The 26,475-nt window shown below is 39.3% G+C and overlaps 1 protein-coding gene across 1 annotated transcript in view; it reads right to left on the bottom strand.

Moving 5' to 3' along the window:
* Positions 1 to 26,475, bottom strand: part of LOC101404257 (formin-1) — a 273,413-nt gene that overhangs the window by 191,354 nt on the left and 55,584 nt on the right. The window contains 2 exon segments of the mRNA XM_004421375.3: positions 2,516 to 2,738; positions 2,741 to 3,275. Coding sequence (XP_004421432.2) covers positions 2,516 to 2,738; positions 2,741 to 3,275 — 758 coding nt within the window.

Raw genomic sequence — 26,475 nt, 5'->3', positions numbered from 1 at the left:
GAGGGTGCCTAGAGGGAAGTGATGTGACCCGTGAGGCAGATTGTTCAGACCCACTGCCCCCCCTTGCACCTCTACCACTTGGCCCCAGCTCCAAGGACTCCGAGCTCAGGCCAATATGACTAGCGCTATAACTCACTCATATTCTGGAGTAAATTGGCTTTGGCAGTCAGGTTCAGCACTTCATCACTATTTACAACATTGTTGCTATGGGAAAAGGCACATCCAATAATGAATAAAAGAATTTTGGAATATCAACTCTCACTGAGTTGGGGGCAACTGGCATTTGGTGGGGCAGTAACAAGGACTTGCTCACAATGGACCATCTGTCATAATGGTCCACTCTTTTCTGACCACTGAACAGACAATTCTAGCTCAAAAGAAGAGAAGGAGGAAGGAGGAGGGGGAAGGCAGGGGGGTGGGGAGGAGAGAGGAAGGAGGAGACATTCACTAGGAAGATAGAGACTTGCTCACTAGGAAGATAGATACTTATTAGGAAGCCAAACACTTAAGATAGATGATGATTTCTTTTTCCTTAACTAAATATCTCTTCCCTACTCAGAAACCAAAAAACAGGCACCAAAGAAGGCAAAATGGCCAACGTTAAAAATTAGCTCATGTTAGTAGTGAAAAGCAATCTAGGTGGATGGGAGGCAGTGTACATATAATGGAGAAAATTCATATTTTACTCCTAGTTCCCCAGAAGACCATTTTGAGGGACCCATAATAAGAGAGACTGAATGTGCAGTGCAACAGGAAGTGTCCACGGTGCAGTCTGCACAGATCAGAGTGAGGAAACCTTCCACCCATGCCCCACACTCAGGCTCAAGCTTGACATGTTCACCAGGCAGGGGTCTCCTGATGTCCCAGGTTAGGAAAGTTAGTGCATTCACCTACTTTTCATTTTGCTCAAAATTGAAGCCCGAGAATTATAGTGAAACTAATAAGCGCTTGAGTATTCAATTATTTTCTTTCTCAAAGTTGCCAGCAATGTAAGGAGGGAAAAACATAGTCAATGATTATCTCCAGGTTGCCTTTATCACGGGGCGAAGGGCTCAGATCTCCCAGCGGTACTGTTACACTGCTGCACTGGTCGGTGATATTGGTTGCTCGTGAAGTCTTGCAAAGAATGAAGCTGAGGTAGGCTAGTGGGACAGGTGTGGAACAGCTCCATGTGCTGGAACAGTCAGAACACATGACTCCAGGTCTGACAGGTGGGATTCATCACTTTGGAATAGCCGCACATTAATTTGAGAAGACTAATACGGGAACACAGCTCCAAATAAATATTGTGGAAAATTATTTCTTAGGAAACATCATCTGAGTCTTGAATGGGAAAAGGGGACTATTAGTACTTTAGTTAATGGTAAGAGCTATTTCAGGATCGTCTAACTTTTTTTTTAACCATTCATTTGGGAAATTATAAAATACCAGCATTAAAAAATATATACCAAGGTTTTCTGCAAATAAACTCTTGGCCCTTATTTTTTGGTGAGGAAAGGGGCCAATATGGAGTATATAATCAACTTAGTTCACCACATGCTTAGTTTTAAGGTGTTCTCTGCTCCTCCTATAGTGATTTCCAGTTGCTTTATAATTTTGAATTGCATGTTATTGTGTTCAATATCCTGCCTTCCTCAAGCAAAATATTATATAATTGAAAAATTCACCACCACATCTTGATTTGGGGAATAAGTACAAAAATTTAAGGTTAAAAATGTGTTCTATATTTGCATTTCTTTGCAAACAAATGAACTTCAAACCTACAGAGACGTCAAGAAGCAACTCAACGTCTTTCTCATTGACCTCTTGACAGGTTCCGAAATGAGGCAGAAGAAATCCGATCAAATCTGTTTGAGTGCAAGTTTCTAAGCAACCATATCTTGCTGCCTTACAGACTCAGCTTAAAAATCTATACAAATGGAAGATGCTTTTTAGCTATCCACACATTGGCACTTTCTCTGGAGGGCAACAAGGTATAAAGATGTTAGCAGTTCAAGCAGAGAGAGCATATTTAAGACTCCCCTCTGACCCAAAGAGCTAATGACCCAGCCATGTCTAGTTCTTTTAATAAAAAATTACACATCCCTCTTAAATATCCACATCATAGGGTTGATAATACATCTAAAGATGACAGATATTCTAAAAATCTTCAGTGAACCCACAGTATAGATTCAGGCTCAATCTCTTTATGATTACTCACTAATTGTAGGAATGTGCCTAACTTAAGTGCCTAACCTGGGCACCTCTCTAGTCTGTAAAATGGAACACTTACCTTAGGAGGGGTCTGATGCTGAACACATCATTTCTCCTAGCATCAATCCATAGAGAATACAGAGGAGAATTGGTGGAGACATTCTCCCTCAAACACTCCAAATTTGTTTATCCAAGGCATTCACTGAACCACGTTTGAGAATGAGTGCTACAGTATGCTGCTGAACTGGTAAGAATAAAACATCACTTGTGCAAAATCCTGGGAATTCACAAGCTGAGAATTGGCCAGGGGAGTTGAGCTTACCTCTTATCACTTATTTGTATTCTAGTCCAGTACAAAGGCTTCATGGGACAACTGGGCTCAATGGCTGGCTTCCGAGGACACTGGCTAGAAGAAGAGCTGACTCCGAAGAAGAGTCCAGGAGGAGGTGGGGGCACAAGTCCTGGGGGTGCTGGAGGAGGAGGTGGCCCTCCACTGTTGGGCAGAGTGGAGGAGTTAGGAAGTGGTGGTGGGGGAGGAGGTGGGGAGGCCCAGCACTTGGGGGCAGAGGAGGTGGCGGAGGTGGTGGCGGTCCAGCACTCGCAGGTGGTGGTGGAGGTGCTGGTGGCAAAGGTTCAAGTCCAGGTGGAAGGGGAGGAGGGGGAGGGATGGGTGTTGGTAGGGGTGGTGCAGGAGGGGGAGGCGATGCCTTCTGCTGACTCGATGAGATGCCTTCCACAGACTGAAGAGGAGCATGGATGTGTCTGCTGTCATTTGGGGGAGAGAGTTGGCTTAAAGAGGAGATATTCAGCTTTTTGGGTATTATTTGGTTACTTCTGGGTGTCTTGCCTTCACCTTCGCAGGGTTTGAGGAAAGTCTCTCTGTCTGTCTGGATGCACACATTTCTGTAGGTCTTTGGAGGGCTGTCATCATCGGTGGAGATGCATGCATCTCTCATCTCTTCACGTCCTCCTCGCCATCGGTGTTCTATCTCGTGCTTGAGATTTTCAATGGTTTCTTCTAGCCTCGCTGTTATCACTGCATGCTCGCCCCGGATATGAAAGGCCTGAAGTTCAAACTGAGCCTGTAGGGATGTCAGTGGGAAAGAAAGTAAAGAGTTTACAAAAACGAAACATCAGAAATTTAAAAATCCAATACCATCCCCATGCCACCATAGCACAGTCCACGCAACACAGGAAAATAGATATTCTTTTGAGACTCCAACAGGGTGTAAATTTCACTTTATGAATTTTCCAAGGATTTAAGTAGTTGGAGTAGAAACACAATTTCATCCAATCTGAGCTCATGGGGAACAATTAGCATGGATTGAAGCTTAAAGTAAAATTGTTGCCTAAGAACTTTCATCCAATTTTAATGCCAAATGCAAAATAAAACTTTTTTTTCTTTTTGAGGAAGATCAGCCCTGAGCTAATATCTGTTGCCAGTCTTTCTCTTTTTGCTGAGGAAGACTGGCCCTGGGCTAACACCCATGCCCATCCTCCTCTACTTTATATGAGATGCCACCACAGCATGGCCTGACAAGTGGCGCACCAGCGCACACCCGGAATCCGGGCCTATGAACCCTCGGGCCGCTGAAGCAGAGCGCGTGCATTTAAGCGCTGAGCCACCGGGCTGGCCTGCAAAACAAAACTTTTAACAAAGGTTTGAATATGCTTGAACATATCTTTTATTGCTTTTGGTTTTGGTTTGGAAAAAGAAAACTAAGAAAAAGGTAGATTTGCAGATCCTTCTGGCTTGGAGCTGCTGTTCTCACAGTCTTCCTCAGAATTCTCTGGGGTTTCTGGGCCAATAGTGCAGAAACAAAAAGTGCAAAAAGAAGCTATGATACACCTGTATTTTTAAGAAGTTTCCATACCAAAGCTGCCTGTGATCAGTATTTGTGTCTATTTCATAATCATTCATAATATAGAAATAAATAAGCAATATAAAGGCATAGAAAATGAGAATTTTAAGACTTGCTATTTTTCTCTTCTACATACCCAGCATTTTAAACTATATTTTATAAGACATCAGCCCTTTTAATACTTATCTTTTCATTTATTTCAATACTTTGAGTCGATAGTTTTACACTTATTAGCACAGAACTGGCATACTCTTACTCATTAACTAGGGCATTTCCCAGCATTCAAAACCATTTAGCCTATAACAATTAACTGGGAAGCAGTCAAATTTACAATTTTATTAGAGTTTTCAAAATCCAATTTAATAGCAATTAAATATTTCTAGTGAACTTATCTAATTTTTGCCTTCCCCAGTTTATAAACTCCACAAGATGAAATCAGGGACAGGCTCTGCCTCTGCTTCTGTACCCCAGCAGCAAGCACAGTAAGTACAGTATTGAAGAGACGGATGGATAAAAACCACTGAAATAGGTATATTTAGTCATGGTCCCAAGAGCCTTCCTTATGGCCGACGAGACTTTCTTCACTATAACTTCAGCCCACAAATATCTACACCACCAAAGTGTATACAAAAGTACAGATCCCTTTTGCATTGAAAAAGTAAAGAAATATTTTTCATGGCCTAGAGTCAGGCAAGATAGACATAGGAAGATTCTCTACTTTCATTAAGACACTTTTAATTAAATTTTTCTAGGTTCACCTTTGCCCTCACAAACCAACCGCCAAATAACTCTGGCCAGTAGAACTAGAGACAAGGTTTTTCTAAAGCTGATCTTGGATGTGGATATGGCAGCCCCGATCCAACTCTGAAAGAACTGGTGAGTTCAGGGCACCATCTATTTCTCATATGGCACTGAGGGGTTAAGCACCTGAGTTCTGGATTCATACCACCTGGTGCACATCCTGGCTTAGACACTTGCCTAGCTCTACAACCTTGGGCAGGGAACTTGGTATCTTCAAGCCTGAGTTTCCTCAAGTGTCAAGTGAGGATAACAGTGAGCGATCTCTAGCGTTTTTATAAATGTAAATTGAGATATTTCCTATAAAGCAGTAGGCATTATGCCTGGGACATAGTAAGTTCCAAATACATGTTACTATTAGTTACTATTGTTAATAATAATATTAGAGTAAGAGACTAATAGATTGCTAATCATTCTTAAAAATTTCCAAATAATGCCACCTTTGTGGAGTGATAGGCCCAAAACTAGGCAAAGCTTAAGCAGTCGGGATAAAAATGTACTATAAATATAAAAATTTATGGGCCGGCCTGGTGGCGCAAGCGGTTAAGTGCTTGTGCTCTGCTGCGGCGGCCCGGGGTTCGCTGGTTCTGATCCCGGGCGCGCACTGACGCACTGCTTGGCAAGCCATGCTGTGGTGGCGTCCCATATAAAATGGAGGAAGATGGGCACAGATGTTAGCCCAGGGCCAGTCTTCCTCAGCAAAAAGAGGAGGATTGGCAGATGTTAGCTCAGGGCTGCTCTTCCTCACAAAAATATAAATAAATAAATAAATATACAAATTTACCCAGTCTTTCATGAGTTTGCTACTAAATGCCTGAAGGTAATTTCAAGCTTCATTCAACTACGTGATCAAGATACTCTGTTTCAACATCCTACCGGTCTCCATCTCGCTCCCCTGCCCACCTCCACCCATATCCCAGCCCTGATACCCAACCTGAATTACTTGCCAACCTTTTTATTTCATTTTAGTGACTAGTTCAGTTCTGCCACATCAAACTAACTCTTGGTTGTTCCCAGCTAACCTTCTTCCAAGGCGGTTACGAGTCAAATAATATTAATGAGCCAGTAACTTTATCAGTCTTCAATTTTTAATATGAAAATGTTGCTAAGACATGTTCCACAGAGAAACTTGCCCTTTATCACACAACTGACCTGTATCTACAGCAAAGGCCTTGGTCCCCACCTCTCCCGCTTTCCACCTCTCAGCCCAAGATCTTCTGAATCAGCTGAAACTGATGTATACACCTATATATTGTTTTGGTGACTCTGTAATGCATTGGCTTAGTGTAGTGGGTAGAGCACAAATTGGGCAGGTTATTTAACCTCTCAGTATCTCAGCTTTCTCATAAGTAAAATGGGGATAATAGAATCTACCCACAAGGCACTTATGAGAAGCAGATGAATGAATATATGTAAAACAACATATATAGGAATGTTTGAACATAGTGGGTGCTATGTAAGTTTGGTATCATTATTATTGTCTCTTTGCTCAGAGATCAGAGGCCAGTGGCCACATCAACCTGCTTTCAACTCTCAGCATGCTCCCCGGCACCATGCTCTATCCATCTAAGGCAAAAATAAAGATACCAAAATCCTTCTTTAATCCTTGCTAGCTGCCATCCTTTCTTTCTCGCCCTTCCTCTTTTCTTCACAGCAGAGTTTTTTTTTGGGAAAAATCCCACACCACTCTTGCTTTATCTATTTTCTCATCCATTCCCCCTTTCAACCAATTACAATTGGCTTCTGCCCCTACTGTCTTAATGAAACTCCCTAATTTGAGTGTTACGTTTGGTCAGCACTTTTCAGTGATTTTATCCTCTTAGCTGCATTGTTAAGTTGACTATTGCCCATGCCTTGAAATTCTCTCTGCTTCCCTGACTTTTGATATACCCTCTCCACCCATCTCTGTTTTCTTCCTACTTCTTGGTTCTCCCCAGTCAATCTTGTGAACTCCTCTTCCTCCACTCATCTCTTAAGTGTTGTTCCCCAGGCATCTTCCTTGACACTTTATCCTTCTCATACTACACAATCTCTCTAGGTCATCTTGTGTACTCATATGGTAAATGATACTTATTTGCTATGTACTGTAACTTCCAAATTGGTACCTTCAAACCGCAATTCCAACTATCCTCTGGTCTGGTCTACCTGAGCATTTAATCAGTCACCTCAGACTCCACATGTCTGAAAATGAACTCATCATTGCTAAACCTCAATTTGTTCTTCCTCTGAAATTCCTCCTTGCAGTTAATGGCATCATCATTCTCCCAATCATCACATCCAGAAATTCTGATGTCATGCTGGATTCCTCACTCTTTCTCATTCCCAACATATTACTTAATGGGTTTCATTAATTTCTCTGACTCATTCCTTTCCCTCCATCCCCACAGCCTCAACTTTTCATTGGGTCCTCTTTACCTACACAAATGGCAAGAGCCACCTAACTAATTTTCCTGATCCCAGTTTGGCCACATTGGTTCCAAAGGGATTTAAAAATAAATAAATGCAGATCTTTATTACTTAAAATTCCTTCAATAATTGGCCATTGCTTATAGACTAACACTGAAAACTTTTTTAGCATGAACACACTGAAAGCTCTTCTGATCCGTTTTCTGCCAACTTTCTCCACATTTGGCTCCTGCCCCTTAGCCAAATATGTCCTTGATTCCAGGCTTACATAATGTCTTGCCTCCCCCAGGACCCTGTTCTTTGATACATCTGAGCCTTTGCAAATGGTGTCCTCTCTCAACATCTCTCCTGTGCTGCAAACACTCAAGGTAAGGGGACAGATTATCAAGCATAGATTCTAAGAATGGCTTCCTCACAAACTGTATTCACCCATATGAAGAATTACCAAATAAGAACGAAATATTGAATTTCCATGTACTCCATACCAATATGCTGAGATTATAGTAAGAAACCCTCCGACCACTAAAATTTAAATGGTTCAAATGAAGAAACAACTTATCTTTGCCCTTCCCTGTTTCACAACCCCTTTTGATCATTCCGATTTTGTCTTGGTCATGTTCAGGAGCTCAGTATGATATAGTAAGTCAAAGCAATTAAAGCAGCTCATTCATTCTGTGTATCTGTCCATATCCTATCAATTATTTCAAATTGTGCCTGCTTCTATTACAAATGTAAGACCATGAATAGCATGAATCAAGCTTTGTGGGAAAGTTAGTTTTTAACTCCATTTTTCATGCTGTTTCCTGTTAAACGCACTTCTACTTTGCACCCAGAAACCATGTGCTATCTCCCCTCCAGTGTCTAGAGCCATAGCTAGGACTGTTAATGATTTGGTGAGTCAAACACAGAGAGTAGAACTTTCTGGTGGATAATCATGTACTCTTGGACAATGTTTGCCTAGGATCCTGGGAATCTTTATGAAATGTCAAGCCCAGGTTCTTATAGTCAAAATTATAGATAAGGCTGGGTCAAGGGAATATAATGCTTTTAAAATCTGTTGACTCTCTTTTCAGTCTCCTTTACTCTCGCATTGAACATGGTGCTCATATACAGGAGACAAAACAGTTACAAACTTTCCATTCATTATTTTAGATAAGTGTTCTTTAGGACATGTGAAGCATTATGAGTTTCGCTCTCCCCAACCCTCTCCGCTAAAAATCTCTTTTTCTGCATTCACCCCAACATATCGTTTGAAAGGAGACAAGTGTTGAGATTTGACATCTTTCCAAGTTTTATCTACCTTCCTTTACTCATAACTCGATTGCCTGTATTGCTTCCATTTTTAATCACATCGTCTTTCTACCTGAAATTGTCTATTAATCTATATCCATCTCCTTCTAAGCCAGATTCAAATTCACAATCTTTAAGAGACAAATCCTAATTAAATCATTCTGTTTCAATCATCCTTTTACTTGATTGGCACTATTTTTATCTGTCTAATGTAGTGGTTTCTCAGCCTGTTCCCTATTAGAAACACCTAGAGTGCTTTGTAAAAAATACTGATGGGCAGGATCACCCCCAGAGAACATTATTCAATCAGTCTGAGATGGTGTCCTTGCACTGGTATCCTTAAAGCTCCCCAAGGGATTCCAATGGGCAGCCAGAGTTGAAAATAACAGTAACTGTTTTTAATCTTTATTCTGCTCCAAACACAGCTGAGCTAGTATAACACCACAATATTGGTGGATTCTTTTTGGCAATGACTTTTACTTGGGTCATTTCAGAATCTCCAAAGGAACGTGCATTATTTGACAAAGTCTCTTCCTAATTCTGATATGTCCCCATAAGGGGAATATCCCTTCATGACCCACACTAAGGATAGTTATTCTACACAGCAGATAAGCCTAAAATTCTTCCATGATACTCACGGCTCTTCAAAACCTGGCCTCTGCTTACTTTTCCAGATACTTCTCTATACTTTTCCTATGTTGCACCACTACAGATTCAAACATATGATCAGCTCTCACATCTTTATGCCTTTGCACATGCTGTTTCCTCTACTTAAAACACCCTTTCTCTCCATTTTCACCTAATGAAAGCCCAGAAGGAAAATTCAGTCAAGCTCAACCGAACCTTCTGGCTGAAACCTTTCTTGATTCTTCTTGACAAAAGTTTTCCTTTGACGTTGTTGCCAAAGAACTTTCTGGCCACATTGCATTATAGTCATTTATGTTTATCTTTTTTTGTAAATCTAAAATCTCCAGGCAGTTGGGGACCATGCCTTATTCATGTTTGAACTTCCAGAACATTGCACACTGCTTGGCTAGTTAGTGATCCATAAATGCTTATTGAATTGAATTATTTCTTTAGTTTTAAATAGTAAGACTTCCTTATGCCTCTGTATTACCCACCCAACTAGGCTTGAAGCTCTAAAAATATTTAAAAAGAGAGAGATATGTGGTCCCCTTCCTCTTTGATAGTCCCATGCATAAACTACGAGATTTCATAGATATTATTGCCTAGATAATTCAGATAAAATATCGAGTTTTTTTTTAAGTGCAGGTATTTCTAAAAGTTAATGTTGATCCTATTTAATTTTACAATTCAAAATACTCACTGTAGATAAGTGTTGTCTCCATAGTAAGCTTCAAGGCTGTTCCCATAAGTATAATAAACTATCCAGTAGAATGGAACCACATTCGTGATTCTAATCTGATTAGGAATTGGGCTCTAGGCAACTCCCCCAGTCTCCTGGGGGCTGGTCTTCCCTTCCCTTACCAAATCCTCATTATTTTTTAATATCCTCCACATTACCACTGCTCAGAGATATCATCAAAGGAACACACTGTACTGAAACTCAAGCAACAGAGGCAGACTTGCGCTTGTCTGGTCCCCACAAACATGTCTGTCAAAAAGAAGGTGGACGGGTGCCTACTGATGAAAGACATCGTGATGGTGCCAAGCACTGTGGAAAAAAATCATCTATTTGCATTTTGTTGTTATGAACATTCTCTCCCAGTGGTGCTGCCAGGTCCAGTAAAAATTCAGGTTATCTGCTGTACAACTTGAGTAAGTCCACCTTTTCCAAGAACTCTTCCAAATTCTACATTCTTAGGTTGGGGAAAGCTAGACAATTCCTGGAGACTGCACAGAAGCACAATGAAGCTTCACCGCTTCAGACAAGTACAGTGTGAGCAGAGGGAAGGAAAGGAAATGAGGTTTGAGAGCATGACACACCTCGAAGGAACAGGATTCACTTCTTACAGAAAGCTTAGGTAAGGCAAGAAGATGGAGGTTCTACGGCTTTGGATGGGGGCATCCTGGTGTTTCAATTTTGTTTTTGAAGGTTGCACAAAGATTTTTCAATAACTCCCTATGTAATTGACTTACACCTGCTACAGTAAAAACAGAAATCTTTATTAATGAAAAGAATGGCATTGGGTTTGATAAAAATCCCTTAAGTTAACATTAGTTGGTTTTAATTAGCTATTATCAATAAATAATTTGTTCTTATCAGAAATAAATCACATTGTGTTACAACTAAGAGGCCATCTCAGGGATACTCAGAAACATGAGGCAAAGCTGATACATCACTGTAATTGGAACTGGCCAGGAGGGATAAAGAAAGAGAGAAAGAGCAGGAAAAGAAGGGGTAAAGAGCAATCAAAAGATAAAATAGCACTTAAGTTGAATTAGGAGTAAAACCCAATACATGCAATGCTTGCGAGTACAAAGTTAAATTACACATGTGTAAAAATGGCGCTATCTCCAGTAACCATCTGCCATGCTGATGTTCAGTCAAGATAGTGAGAAAACTGAAACCAACATGGAGTGAGTGTGCTAGGTGCCTTAATTTAATCCTTGCAACTCTGTAAAACAGACATTCTGGAGGATGTGTTAACTTGTAAAAGACCCCATAGCTGGAAAATGGTGACAAAGGAATTTGAATTCTGGGTGATGTTAAAATTCATGCTCTTTCCACTTTACCATTTTGCACTGATATCAATTTATTGTGGCTAAAATAATAGTAATGCATAATTATAATAATTATTGACTAACAACATTATATACTACCTATGGCTTGCAATGCCTTTGTATTAAATTAGTGCATATAATTATGGCAACAACCTGTGAGAATGCTGATATTCTAATTGTTTCCCAGATGAAGAGAGGTACAGAGAAATTAAGGAAATTGCCAATGAGCTAGACTCAAATTTTCACCCTAGTCTAGTGCTCTTTTCACACTATCATGAATGCTCAGTAACTAATAATCCTTCCCATTCAATACTCTGTAGGAAGTCAGAATACCAAAGCAAAAATAGAGAGACTTTTTAATTGAAGATACTTTCTTTAAAATATTTCCCCTCAATCCTTCTGGAAAAGAACTGGAATCATTGAGTAAATAATAGATCTGAAGTTTTTTGGTTCTCAGGCAAGTTGCACTGGCCAAGGGTCAAAAGATCTGGAATCTGCTCCCGGTTATTCCAGTCATTAGCTACTTGCACTTAGCCAAATTTTTTACTTCTTGCAATCCTCATTTTATTAGTATCTAAAAGGAGAGGTTTAAAATACTTAATCAGTAAAATTTCCTCTCATTCTAATATGCTAATAATTTCCACACCCAAGACTTCATCATATTTCTTTTTCTCAAAACTTCCTAGAATACAGCTCTGCTCATGAAAACTTCAAAAGAACTTAAAGCACAGTATTATCTAAGCCATACAAAGAGTCCCAACCCTCAGTATGAATGCAAATGTACACACGAGGTCAAACAGACTCATTAAGGTGCTCTGAAAACACACAAGTGATTCAGTGTGCAGTTCAGACAACGTTATGTATTATTTTTGAAATGTGATAGTTATTACAAGGATTCAGGAATATACTTTGAAAATAAGCAAATATAATTATGAAAAATCATCCAAGGAAGCAGTGGAGAAGTAAAACAAAAATTTTTGAAATCTGGACTGAGAATCCTACCTGGGAAACAACATAAAACATGTTTGTAGCCAGAGTGCTTTCATGAAACAAAAGAAAGAAATCATTATTCACAGGGGATCCTGGTAACATTTTATTTCTAAGTTATTAATATCACTAAATATAGTGTAAGTCATAGAATGAATACACCTTGGGATATCCATGGAAATGATTTTCAGACTTTATTTTTACAAAAAGTAATTCTAAACCTAATGAGAAAACTCAAGACTGCATATTTTTAGGCAATGAGCCAACATACTAATTCTTTCTCTAGTAAGAGAAAGGACTTGGGATTTTATGTTCTATTATTATCATTACTACTGAAGCTACAGCGAGTCCATTGAACTATGTGTGACCCATTCTAGAGTACATGTGAGCTTAGACTCAACAGATGGTAAATCCTGGTCCTTAATACTGCGACAGACTGAGGTTCTCCAAGTAATTACAGCAATCACTCTCATATTTCTTTCTTGACTTCTGCATTGTCTATGAAAGAACACCATCCTATGGCCAATGCCCATCTGTCCAATAGTATCATTCTGGAAACTATGAAATGGATTCCTCAGTTATGTTTGCCTCACATACTCCCAACTTTCTGTTTGTATTTTTCTTTTTTTTTTTTTTGTGAGGAGATCAGCTCTGTGCTAACATCTGCCAATCCTCCTCTTTTTTTTTTTTTTTTTTTGCTGAGGAAGACTGGCCCTGGGCTAACATCCGTGCCCATCTTCCTCCACTTTATATGGGACGCTGCCACAGAATGGCTTGCCAAGCGCGCCCAGGATCCAAACCGGCAAACCCCGGGCCGCCACAACGGAGTGCACGCACTTAACCGCTTGCGCCACTGGGCTGGCCCCAGTATTTTTCTTTTTTTAATTGAAAAGGGTAGAAAATGAAAAATGATATTAGGTCACTTAAATAGCATTATCAAATGAGAGCAAGTAAGGAAGGGCCAGTTGTTGAGTTCTTTCTGGTATTAAAAGTAAAGATAAAACTTATGCATAAACTCTCAAGTTACTGATTAGAAAAACAGTTTCCACATCTTTATAAATGTTATAGCTCTCTGGTAGCAAGAAGAGGCTCAGGGGATTGACTGTGATACATTCCCCACTTAAGGGCGTACTCTTCATAGTGTTGTATAAACCGACAGACTGTAACAAGTCTTCACTACATCAAAGTGAGACGAGGCTACAATCTCTCTACCATCTAATACTCAAACAAGATTTAATGAGCATCTACAATGCACCAGACTCTGTGAAAAGATCAGAAAAATGGTAATTAAGAAACAATCCATACTTTGAGAAGCTCACATTCTAGCTGAGAAAAGATTTTTGTGAGTTATTTCTAATATTCAAGACAGATGAGTTAGTGTAGGTTTTACACTATTATTATTATTCAGACATAACTTTTTCTTTGACAACTGAAGAAAACCAAGAACCATATAGGTTGATTTGTCTGGCAAAGACAGCTCAAGTTGTCCGTGTTGCTTTCATGACCCAGTAACAAACCATTCCAGGCCCAAATACTCATAAGTAACCTCCCTGAACATGTTCTCATGAGTAAGCAAGGAGGTATTTGGTTCCCTACCTTAATATTTGAACAAATGACCAATGATGTGTACCTAGGCCACAATCACCTTCTCCTTGCCACTTCGAGTCTTCCCAGGGATTAGCCACTTGATAAATCTGCCATTGACTGGGTTTAAAATTATAGGCTAATCGACAAGGAAAGCAAACAAGAGGGTTTACGTGTTTTTCATTAAGTTCTGGGCTCTGGCCTAGGACACCTCTTCTAGAGGAAGCTAGGAAGGAAAATGTCTTAAATTTCCAAAAATTACTCACTCTAGTCAAAAGGCAGACTCACTATACACGACATAAGTTGAGATGCCAGAAAATGGCTCACAAAATTGAGTATAGTCTTCATTCTCTAAGCTATGAACCCGAGGAGAAATCTTTTCTACTATAATTGGAGAGGCAGGGTCAGGTAATGGAAAAAACACTAAAATAGTGGTCAGAGTGCCTGGATTTAGTTCAGCATAAGACTGCTATATTACCTTAAATTTGCCTATCTCTGGCTATTTTCTTCATCTGTATGACAAACAGTCAGAAAAAGATCAGGAGGCTTACAAACCAGGTTTCTCGGGATCCATGGAGGTGTTTCAGTAGTTCTGCCAACACTTAGCTTTAGTGTTATTTTACAAGGATATTTAACCTTAAAAACTGTGATTTTTAAAAATACACATGGTTACACCAAAAACTACAGATTCGGATACCACCAGTACATCTAGTACTAAGATACCTGGTTTGGTTTTATTTTGCAGTCTTTGGAACGCAAAGTTTTCCCTGACATCTTTCTGGATCTATTCAGATGTTTTTAAAAAATGGTTTCATTGATTAGGAAAATTGTTACTCTGCATTGGTCTCTTTTCTTAAAAAAAAAAAAAAAAAAAAAAACAAACTTCAGGTTTGTGCATATCCCTGTAAGTATGCTACAATAGCACACATGCACTGTATTCAAGTAAGCACAGCCAAGGCTCAGGCTCATCTGCTCTGTGCAGCGGCCCCCCACCCCAACTTCGGCACAACAGTGTGTTATTCAGTATCAAGCACATGAATGGGTAGAGTATAGATGATTTTAGCATTTAAATTTTTTTTTTTTAATGAGAACTGACAGGTTTATTTATTTAATTATTTTTTATAATTTTATTTATTTTTTTCCCCCAAAGCCCAAGTAGATGGTTGTATGTCATAGTTGCACATCCTTCTAGTTTCTGTATGTGGGACGCGGCCTCAGCATGGCCGGAGAAGCAGTGTGTCGGTGCGCGCCTGGGCTTCCGAACCCGGGCCACCAGCAGCGGAGCGCACACACTTAACCGCGAAGCCACGGGGGGCCGGCCCTTAGCATTTAATTTTATACTTGGTATTTTTTGACAGGGTGATGTTTAAAAGTTCTTACTGATTCAACTGTAAAGTAAATTTTCCTCTAATTCATGTTTCAATTTTAGGAATTATTTTAATTGAATAGAACCCTAGAATTGAAGGGAAGAATTTTTTTCCAAAAACTGTTTCCATTTGTAACTATATATTTTCTAAAATGTGATTTTAGAGATTTTCTGTTAGTAAAACAAAACACAGAAAGTAATTGGATGCTGTGGCTACCATAAGACTTAACATTTAAAACCCCTAAATTCAAATTTGTGTTAATCGAAAAAGAACTTTTATGAAAACATATGAGTATATCTTTGTGATCTTGGGTTATGCAAAGAGTTCTTAAATATGCCATTCAAACACGATCCATTATAAAAATCAATAAACTGGACTTTTTCAAAATTAAAATCTGCCTTTTGCAAGGCACTGTTGAAACAAAAGAGAAGCCACAGACTGAGAGAAAATATTTGCAAAACACATATCTGACAAAGAACTTGTACTCAGAACACAGAAAGAACTCTGTTAAAACAAAAATAAGAAATCAACCAACCTCCCCCTCCCAAAAATGGGTAAAAGATTTGAAAACACAATTCACCAAAGAAGATATATGGATAATAAATAAGCACATAAAAAGATGCTCAACATTATTAGTCATTGGGAAAATACAAATTAAAACCACAATGAGATACCACTACATACCTATTGGAAGGGAGGAAGGGAAGGAGAGAGGGAGGAAGAAGGAGAGGAAAATTGACCCATCTGATAATACCAGGATGCAGAGCAACTGGAACTCTCATAGTTTGCTGATGGGAATGTAAAATGGTACAGCTAGTTTGGAAAACAGTTTGGTCATTTCTTATCAAGTTAAACACACACTTTCCATATGACCCAACAATTCCACTCCTAAGTATTTACCCAAGTGAAATAAGCATTGCAGCGTTCCTCACAATAGCCAAGACTTGGAAGCAACCTAAGTGCCCATCAAGGGAGGAATGGATAAAGAAGCTGTGGTATATATACACAATGGAATACTACTCAGCCATAAGAAACGACGAAATCCAGCCATTTGTGACAATGTGGATGGACATTGAGGGTATAACGCAAAGTGAAATAAGTCAGAGGGAGAAGGTCAAATACCGCATGATTTCCTTCATTAAGTAGTAGATAATAACAACAATAAACAAACACATAGGGACAGAGATTGGATTGGTGGTTACCAGAGGGGAAGCGGGGAGGGAGGAGGGTGAAAGGGATAATTCGGTACATGTGTGTGGTGATGGGTTGTAATTAGTATTTTGGTGGTGAACATGATGTAATCTATGCAGAAATAGAAGCATAATGATGTACATCTGAAATTTTTACAATGTTATAAACCAATATTACTGCAATAAACAAAAAATTTTTAAAAAAGGCAAAAAAAAAACCCATATGTTAACATGAAAATCCATATGCAAATATTTTTAGCAGCTATATTACTAATCACCTGTGATGGTTAATTTTCTGTGCCAACTTGACTGGGCCATGGGGTGCCCAGATATTTGGCCAAACATGTTTCCAGGTGTTTCTGTGAGGGTGTTTTCAAGTGAGATTAACATTTGAATCAGTAGACTGAGTAAAGCACATTGCTCTCCCTAACGCGGGTGGGTCTCATCCGGTCAGTTAAAGGCCTTAATAGAACAAAAAGGCTGACTTGTCCCCTCCTAAAAAAATTCTTCCTAACTGCCTTTGAACTGAGCCACTGGCTTTTTCCTGCCTTAGGACTAAATCCTCAATTTCGCTTCTTCCTGGGTCTCAGGCCTGCCGTCCTTCAGGCTGGAACTACTCCACCGGCTCTCCTGGGTGTCCAGCCTGCCCACTCACCCTGCCGATCTTGGGACTTGCCAGGCTCCATAATCATGTGAGCCATGCCTTATAATAAATCTCCTTCTCTCTATATATACATCCTATTAGTTCAATTTCTCTGGATAACCCTGACTAATACATCACCCCAAATTGGAAGCCACCCAAATGTTCAACGGGTAAAAGGATAAACAAATTGTGGTAGAGGCAAAAAGTGGAATTTGAATCAGAAATAAAAAGGAATGAATTACTAGTAGATGCAACAACATGGATGAATCGCAAGTGTATTATATTAAGTGAAAGAAGCTGGACTCAAGGCTACATACTGTGTGATTCCATTTATATGACACTTTGGGAAAGTCAAAGCTACAGGGACAGAAAAAACATCAGTGGTTGCCAGGGGCCTGAGGTCAGGAGAGGAGTTGTCTTCCAAAGGACACAGGGGAATTTTTATGGTGATGGGAATGTTCTCTATCTTGATTGTAGTATGGTTACGTGACTACAAAACTCATAGAACAGTACACTTTTAAAACAGGAAATTTATATTGTATGTAAAATATCTCAATTAAAAAAGCATCTCAAAGATTGACATTGTGATAAGTAATATGTATACATTTACATAAGTTTAAAACTGTAAAATAAATACATACTAATAAAATGCCACTTATCAGGCGGACTTCCCAGCAAGATTTTGTTTGCAACAAAATCTTTCTTTTGAAAAAACACATTACAACAGACATAATAAAATGAGTCCCAAAAGCATCTAAAGAAGTACCTATGTCTTAAAAAGACACAAATGTCCAAATGCCCTGAAGAAAAAGTTTTACCTCTTTGATCAATCTGATAGCATTTTCACTCCTGTGGCCCAATTTCCAGAGCTTTCTCTTTCTAGCTCAGGGCTGGGATGGAATTAGTTGTAGTCATTTAAGATGGTACCGCCACACTCAGCCTCATTCTAACACTGCAGCTATGTGAGAACATGGCCAGGTGAGTCAGCAAAGGACCACTAAAAGCTCAGAGTGTTAGGCAGGATGTTACGTTGCCTTTAACACTGCCATGGCTCATTTCTTCCACTTTCTCACTGTCTGTTTTCTATCCCATTATTCATATTGGATCTGATTTTCTCATAGCAGTTGGTCAATAAGTGCTTTCAAGTAAACAAGGTTCTAATTTTCTGCTTACGTAAGGAAAAAAGGATCTAACATCTTTTCCCAGGCCAACTCAAAGAGTTCTCTTTATTCATCTTTTTCTTAAGCCAGCCTCCAAAGCAAGGATCCCAGTACTGGGTTAAAAACGTGCCTTGGATTTTTTATTTTCTTTTAAGCAACAGACTGATATTTCCCTTAGTTACGGAGACACACCTATCAAAATAGCACAGTTAGAACGGTTTCTTCCTATACTTACAGGGTCTCCAAAAAGCAGGAGGCCTGTTAATCCATCAGTATTGTAAGCTGCAAATTCTCCCTCAGGTTCCTACTCTGCAAAGTGAGGATGACATTACCTGTCTTGCTTCCTAATATATTTTTCATGGGAAGTGAAATTAACTCAGAAGTAATGTATTCAGAACAACTTAAGCAATACTCGGACTGAAAACACTGCAGAGTATATACTATATTGGATACAACTAACAGCAACTAGTAGGTTTTATAGGGCATTGTCAGTTGGAAGCTATTAGCACAATCCATATGTCTCCTCTGTACAGGTTTATATGTACGTTTAGATGGTGGCCTTAGAGAAAAGGGTGAACACAATGTGGTTAAATGACAGTCAACTTTTCTTTTAAATAAACTGCATTAAGTAGGATCCAGATACCATGAGAACGCACATTAAAATAAGCTAGTATTGTATCGTACAATGAAAAGCTACGACATGATTTACAACAAGCTATGTTGATGTTTATGTCGGAACTCTCATGGTTTGCTATTCATTTTTTTATTTTGCATATTCATTGATAGACACCTCTCTTACCTTTTCACCTCTACCTAAAAAGTGCTCAAGTCCTCCTTTTTTCTCACATCTGCCCACCCCCTAAAAACCCGGAACACTTGCCTTAACTCTGTTCCCTCCTCAAGATAAAATCTCCCATTAAGTTTATTGACTAACATCGCTCTAAAAGATTTGCGATTACCTGTGTTTGCATCTTTCCTATACTCTTTGCATCATTTCTCAAAAATCTGGTTTAGGTTGCCACCATCCTACTGAAAATGTTCACAAAAATTCCACTAATGGCTTCCTTACCCAATTTGGTGGATTTTTCCTCATTCTCCTTTGAGACTCCACAGCTCAACTGTAAAATGGCCTCTCTTGCTTTCTCTGACAGTACAAAACCCTGGTCCTCTTCCTACCTTTGCAATTATTCTGCCTCCTGTGCTACCTTCTCTTCCTCCTTCATCTTCTAAATACATCAACTTTATGAGGACTCATGTTGTGGTCTCACTTGTTCACTGATGCATTCCTAGAACCCTGAGTAGTGCCCGGCCTGTAGCAGGCACTCAATAGTTGCTGAATGAATGAATGAGGTTTTCACCGGCCCTAGCTGACTCTTAGGCACAATAGCTTTTGGAACTTGTATGACTACTGGGTTCAGTTAGCAAAAGAAAAGAAGAGAAAGGAACTACTGAGTATTGCCCATGCAAGGCCTGTTACAGTTATGATACAATCCCTCCAATTCGTATGATTACTGTTATTAAATCTCAACAAGGTCTCAACTGATAAGTGCATAGCTGATTGAGACCACATTCTTCCCAACAAAACTCACGAAATTCTAGCATTCGTAAGGTCTGAAGTCACAGGTCCATCTCCATTCAGACATGTAAGTTTGTTTTGTTGAGTGGACCTCCAGACTGAGTTATTTTACAATACACACAGGGCCTAGATGACAGGCAACAAATGAACTGACCCCAAATAAGCCAAAACATTCTACATGGGTCATTAACAATGTCATTGTTGTGAATACATGCCACACTTCCATTGGTAAGAATTTTTATGGTTCCAAATGTATTTCTATTTCAAAATAATTGAGGAAACACAAACGTGTTTTATTCCATGTGCATCCAAGTGTTATGAGTTATTTTCCAATCTTCCTTCACTGGGACAAATACCAAAATGATTGGAACAGGGGTCATAGAAATGCCTTGATCAACAAAAGAATCTTGAAACAGCATCCATGATAACGTGGGTGACAGGTTTATTCTTCATAGTGGCTAGGCTCTTTTTGAGTTTCTGGATATAAGCAACCAAGCTTACCAAACATCTCCAGTGATAGATCTATCTAAGAAGAGGCAGAAATGTTTCTAGAGCTGTGCTTGCTTCATTTGGAATATTTGCAATTGAGGATGTATATGGCTGACAGCATGCAAGTGATAAAATGCATCTGTAGCACCTAAGCTCATATTCTTGAGAACAACAGAGAGACTCGGAAAAATGGTCATTTTGAGTAACAAGAGAATTCTAAAACTCCTCAAGGAAAGCTTCCTGACCACAGGGCATCAATACTCATCATTTTTAGAAATAGTTTTGGCCAAGTATCACACTGATTTATCTGAGCTCACAAAGATCTGATGTAATATTTAAAAACAGATCTCTTCTTTGTGTAAACATAGAGTAAGAAAAATGTAAATCCCCCATCTAGGTTTATTTTTTTTTAAGTAGGGATTTTAATTATATATTTATAAATCTAGGGTGCTCAATGCCTTAAACAGTTAAGATAATAAATGGAATTTGGCAGAACATTTGTTCTGATTAGTAGATGTTTAATGATACTTGGAACATCAAGATGCATGTGAAATTACACTCAAGTATGATGCACACGGAATAACTTGGAAAGGATCAGATCTCATTTTGACTTGATTCTTTTCTCCTGGAACACAGACAAACCACATTCTTGTTTTCCTCCCACACTCCTCCCCTTAGATTAAACTATATTACTTTTGATTGATATTCATCTCCATAATTTGTGCTTTTTGAAAGGATAATTGTTACAAGAATTACATTTTTCAGTTTTCCCAGTAATTGGAAGATATGAATTTAAATCAGTATTCTTATTTCCTAACTGATCAAACATGGAACATAAACATTTATTTTGAAAATATTTCATGAATTAACTAGTCTATGCAAAGTGTAAATGTCACTTCAGACTTAGTTTGACAGAAGGTTATAGGCGGCTATGATTTTTTCTCTCCAGCAATTTTTCTAGTCTAAATGTTACAGCTACACATATTAACGTGAAAAGACAGGGGCAGTATTACCTGAAAATTCACACAATTTCTTCACAAGTCGTTCAAAAGTTAATAACTAATATACAGGTTAATGATGATACAGGGCCAGCTATAATGTCTGTATCAAACCACATGACTGCTGTAATGTTTCGTACCGTCAACATGCTGCTGTCTCGTGGAATGGGTCTGTCAGCTACAAGAGCTTAGACGTGCCAGTTTTGTGCCATGCACCCTTCATGAAAAAATGAACTGGCTCAAGTATCCACGCCAGTCGTCTACTCTAAATAATTACAAACTACTTACACTCTAAATATTTAGATTATAAGGAATCTCAATGTTGGACAATCACCTTTCCTTCACTGCACATCAGAGCAGTAGAAGGCTTTCTGATTGCATGTCCTTGAATACAACATTAATACACATGTGAAACAGATTAGAATGGTTGAGGTGTTTGAAAGAAAGGAATTTTGACTTTTATAAAGATTGGCATGAAGATCATTTTTCTTGGTCCAAATTTACTTTGTTAAACATGCCCCAATCTCAATTGTAGCGGCCAAATATAAAAGCAAATGCCTATTTTCATCTGAATAACTTTCTTTTCTGTATCTGTCTCTCATGTTTTTTCAGATTTTCATATCGACAAGCACAGGTAAGATTAAAAGTGCAGAATTAAATCCAAACGTGGCTCTCTGAGAAAAACAACAGTCCAGTATTAAAAATTGGGGCTCATAAAGAAGGAAATATTTGTCTTTCTGTTTCTGGGTAAGATTGGTTTTAAAAGCCGATTTTTTGGGTCAGCTATGCAAAATCCTCTGGCGACACTCACAGCTTCTCAATAATGGTATTTTTAAAGGTCCTTTGTTAGGGGTGGTGTGTGGTTGCAGGTTGGGAGGAAAAAAAATGTAAAATTGCTCCAAGAGGTATCCCTGACAGCTGGCAGCCTCTGTCTGGCCACTTTTTTTTTTTTCTTTAGGTAATTAGGTTGCTAATGAGCAAAGAGTGAGTGACGCTGTAGGTAGGAGCCTGATGTTTGAGTCTAGGTCATAATAGAACAGAGTCAATCTGGACACTGATCCATATCTCACAAATCTAGAAAATCTCATCTGGGAATTACAATCTCTCAAGCTTCTATTTATAAATCCTGGATGCAATTCTTAATCTTGCAGAGATAAAGAGGGAGGAAAGGAGAAAAAAAGTATTAGACAACCCTCTGACCTTAAAAAGCAACAAAGTTGAAAGTGAAATATTTGGAAGAGGTGGACTTATATTCCTCCAATTGATTTGTACATTCCTAAAAGAACCATGTTTACTTTTCTTCATGTGTCTGAAGATTTTGGTTTCAAACATGCCATTTAAACCTCAGATAGCATATTCTCAGTACCGCCCACCATTATGAGTTGCAGGATGGTTTTTCTGCCCATTACTTCAATTGCAGTTAACACTTTCTCCACCTTTAGCCGAGCAATCTCCACGTGGCTTAAGTGATTCAGCAGGGGTTTGGGAGAAGACCTGACTTCCAGTCATTGTACTGCTATCAGCTGCCTACATGTGCTTGGGCTCTATTATTGCTAATGAGTAGTAACCAGAAGGTGAATCTCAGAGGGTGGTCAACTTACTGGGCTATAAGGAACCCTGTCCTGTTAGGGGCATGAGAAAGGAAAGGTTGAGAGCTATTAAGCTCGATTCTAAGATCAGCTCTATCAGCCTTCAATTCCTCTTCTATCAAATGAAAGGGTTTATAAATTATCACAAATTCAAAGGAGTCTAGGTTGCTTTCACCTAAAATGATACAAATGATCACTCACCATAAGCTGTCTAAACATGCTACATCTGAGAGGTGTGCATTTAAGAAAATGAGAAACAATAAACAACATTCTCCCAGTAAAAAATCATAAACTGTCCAAAATATCTTTAAAAATACTTCTGGGGGGTCGGCCCAGCGGCGCAAGCAGTAGGTGTGCATGCTCCGCTGTGGTGGCCCGGGGTCCACCGGTTCGGATCGCGGGCGCACACAGACGCACTGCTTGTCAAGCCATGCTGTGGCGGTGTCCCATATAAAGTGGAGGACGATGGGCACAGATGTTGGCCCAGGGCCAGTCTTCCTCAGCAAAAAAAAAAAAAAAAAAAGAGGAGGATTGGCAGATGTTAGCACGGGGCTGATCTCCTCACAAAAAAAAAAAAACAAAAATCCTTCTGGGAACATAGTTTTCCTAGTATAGTTCTCCTGTCTCTGAATTTGAAAAATACCGCCTGTAAAAATCACTTTGGTTTAAACCCAGTTTCCACTACAGAGGAAGAAAAAGGGGAAACCAAAGAGTGGTTGATTTCTGCATTAATGCATGTATTCCTGTGATGGCAGATTCAACTGTTTGCTATTTATTGAAGGTTTATGTCCATCTCGTGCTTAGCACTGGGGGTGGAAGGGGCAGCACCCGTACTTTCATGATTATGAGAACGAGTCTGCTAAGTGCTTGAGTCAGGTTTAAAGAGCCTAAGGCTTCAGAGGAGGGAGACTTGGGACATCAGAGATGGTTTCATGTATGACAAGGAACGCCTGCCAGGCTCAAAGGATTGGCAAAGGCAGAGCGGCAGATTGTGAGCAATCCAAGTGAACAAGGCAGAGTGAAGGGAGAATATAGGGAAATAGTAAAACAGAAAACAAAGGTTATAAACTTGAATCTGATTTAAGAAGGTCTTAAACATCATGCCAAGAACTTTGAACTTAAGTTGATAGGCAATAGTGAGACACTAATGGTGTGTAAGAGAGAGGAATAACAATCTCTAAGCAATTCATAACATGGCTTGAATATAGGCAAGATATGACAAAGGCCTCAATTAAGGTGACAGCAGCAGGATGCCAAGGAATGAGTGTCTATAAGGGATCATGGAGCTCAAATTAGTATAACTTGGCAATCAACTAGATGCTGAAGGTGCAGGAGTTTCCAAAGAAGCATCTGAGATTTTTGGCCTGGACTTTTCTTTTAGGAGAACAGTGGAACCTTAAATGTATAGGGCAGCTAAGAAAAGAAACTGTTTTGTGTTGTGTTTATATCAGGTTGGGGGAAGGTCAGAAGGAGACAAGTAGACGAGCCCTTTCGACCCTGGGATTAAAAGAATTTTTGATGCTCTGGCTTTGGAAATTTTAAATTTTAGATATTGAAAGCATTTCCCAGTCTAGGTTTTCCAGCAAAAACTACAACTTTCCCAGAACTGGAACTCAGGAAAACATCTGAATCCAAATAAATAGCTCCGAAAAGCTTTTACACAGAGATAAACTTGCAGCAATAAATGAAATCTCTGAGAGACAAAGTATAGAAAGAAAAGCCACCCTTCGGAGGGTCACATTTAGGGGTGCTGCAGAGGCAAGGCTGAGGGGACAGCAAAGGAGATGAAGCAGCACACTCAGGGAGGAAAAACAGGAGAATTCAGTGTCTTAGATGTCGAGGGAGGAGATCAAGGATTTCAACACTGACACTCAAGAATCAAAGTCACTGAAGATGGAGAGGAGACCAATAGCACTTGATAATTACTTCATCTGTGGTCTTAGCTGTTTCAGTACAGCAGCAACAGCAAAGCAAGTGGGAGGAGAATCGGCTACATGTAACCAATGTTTGAACACTTTCCCAGCGAGAGGAGTGATGGAAGCTCAAAGAAGCAGTATGGTCAAGCAAAGGAACTGTAAAGTAAAGGATAGCTGATGTATTGTTAGAAACGGAGGAACGTGCCTCCCAAAAAGGGAACATTGAATGAGAAAAAGCGGAGAAGAGGTGGCAGAGGATGATATCCAAGAGATTGGGTGGAGAAATATTAGGTGTCTCAGTTTCTTTTCCTCTGTGCAGGGGCCAAAATTTAAAACGAGCACAAGAAATAAAGGTGTTATTAGTCTACAGACAAAAGCACTCATTCTTTTTCATTTTCTTCTTGTCTTAAAAGAAATGCCCCCCTTTTTTTCCCCCAGAGCGAATTCAATCTCTTGGGTCCCTGACTTCACCCTCTTCCACATTCTCAGGAACGTTTTCTTATCAATTTGCTCTTCTCTGGCTGGCTCTCCCCTTTATCTACTCAGGTGTCCTGTTGAAAATGCAGGACTGCTGAGGCTGGTTAAATGCATCATCTATGCCTAGTGTATATCTGTTTTTTTGCTGGACAGTAACTTCACAAATATCACCCTATTAATCTGAACAACACTGAGGTCAAAGGAGTATCCCCATCTTATGGACTGTCCAAAATCACAATAGTAGGGAGTGTCAGGGCTGTGACTCAAGTCTGGGTGTTCTGACTCTCAAGCTTCGTGTTCCTTCTCCTATGCAGCATTGTCTCTAGATACTTGTCAAGATGCCGGCAGCAGACTCTGTTTCTGTCTAAACATTACAAAGTACCTGGCTTGCTGTCAGAGACCAAAGTTTAAATGGCTGAAATAACTTGATAAATTGTGTGAAAATTTTATGGTCCTTCCGTCAGACACCATAATTTATTATCACATAATACACAGTTAGAAGAACCAAAAGAAACCATCCCACGAGGGTAAACAACGTGGAGGCTGTGGCCCTTTGACACTCTAAGGCCACAGGCATTATATGGATCCAATAAGAAAGCTGCTTCTACGAGCAAGAGAACAACCTCTTGATCTCACAAAATGTTTTTGGACACCTAAAGGCTCTTTTATTACTGCGGCTGATTAAAATGAAAAGCTTAAATGACTAAAATGTTCTTTTTGATGAGTTTTTGCCATGAACTATGGACCCTGTGGTCCAGTGGGATACGAGCCCTTTGATCCTGGGCACTCACATAAATTCAGAGTCATAAAACAACATTGGATTTGATTTTACTAGTGTGGCTGATGTTGCCAGATTTGTAATGCAATCTTGTTTTCTCCCCTCCTCATTTTTGGGCCCATCTACCACTGTTTTACAGCAAAAGGAAAGGAGTTTCCATTTGTTTTTGGCAATCAAGCTTCAAGATTGAGCCACTACTCTAGAATGTTGGAATTCCGCAGAAAAATAATACTGTATTATATTCATCAACATTGGAATCGATGTTATTTTATGTGCTAAAAATGAAATATCAAAAAAACTCTTTTCTGCATGAAAATTAGATTTTCACTACTTAAGAGGATTAGAAGATGTGGTTGAGAACTATAACACGAGTTTGAAGTAGGAAAAATATGATTAGATTTAACATTCATAAATTTCCAGCAGGACTAATTGAAAATTAATTTTAAAAAGTCAAAAGACTGTCTCCCCCACCGCCAGGTCATTTATT

The sequence above is a fragment of the Ceratotherium simum genome, chromosome 3 (genome assembly GCF_057802395.1).
Source record: "Ceratotherium simum simum isolate JZ-2026a chromosome 3, ASM5780239v1, whole genome shotgun sequence".
Lineage (NCBI taxonomy): Eukaryota > Metazoa > Chordata > Mammalia > Perissodactyla > Rhinocerotidae > Ceratotherium > Ceratotherium simum.
Note: the sequence above shows the minus strand (reverse complement) of the source record. Positions and strands in the feature narration are given on the sequence as shown.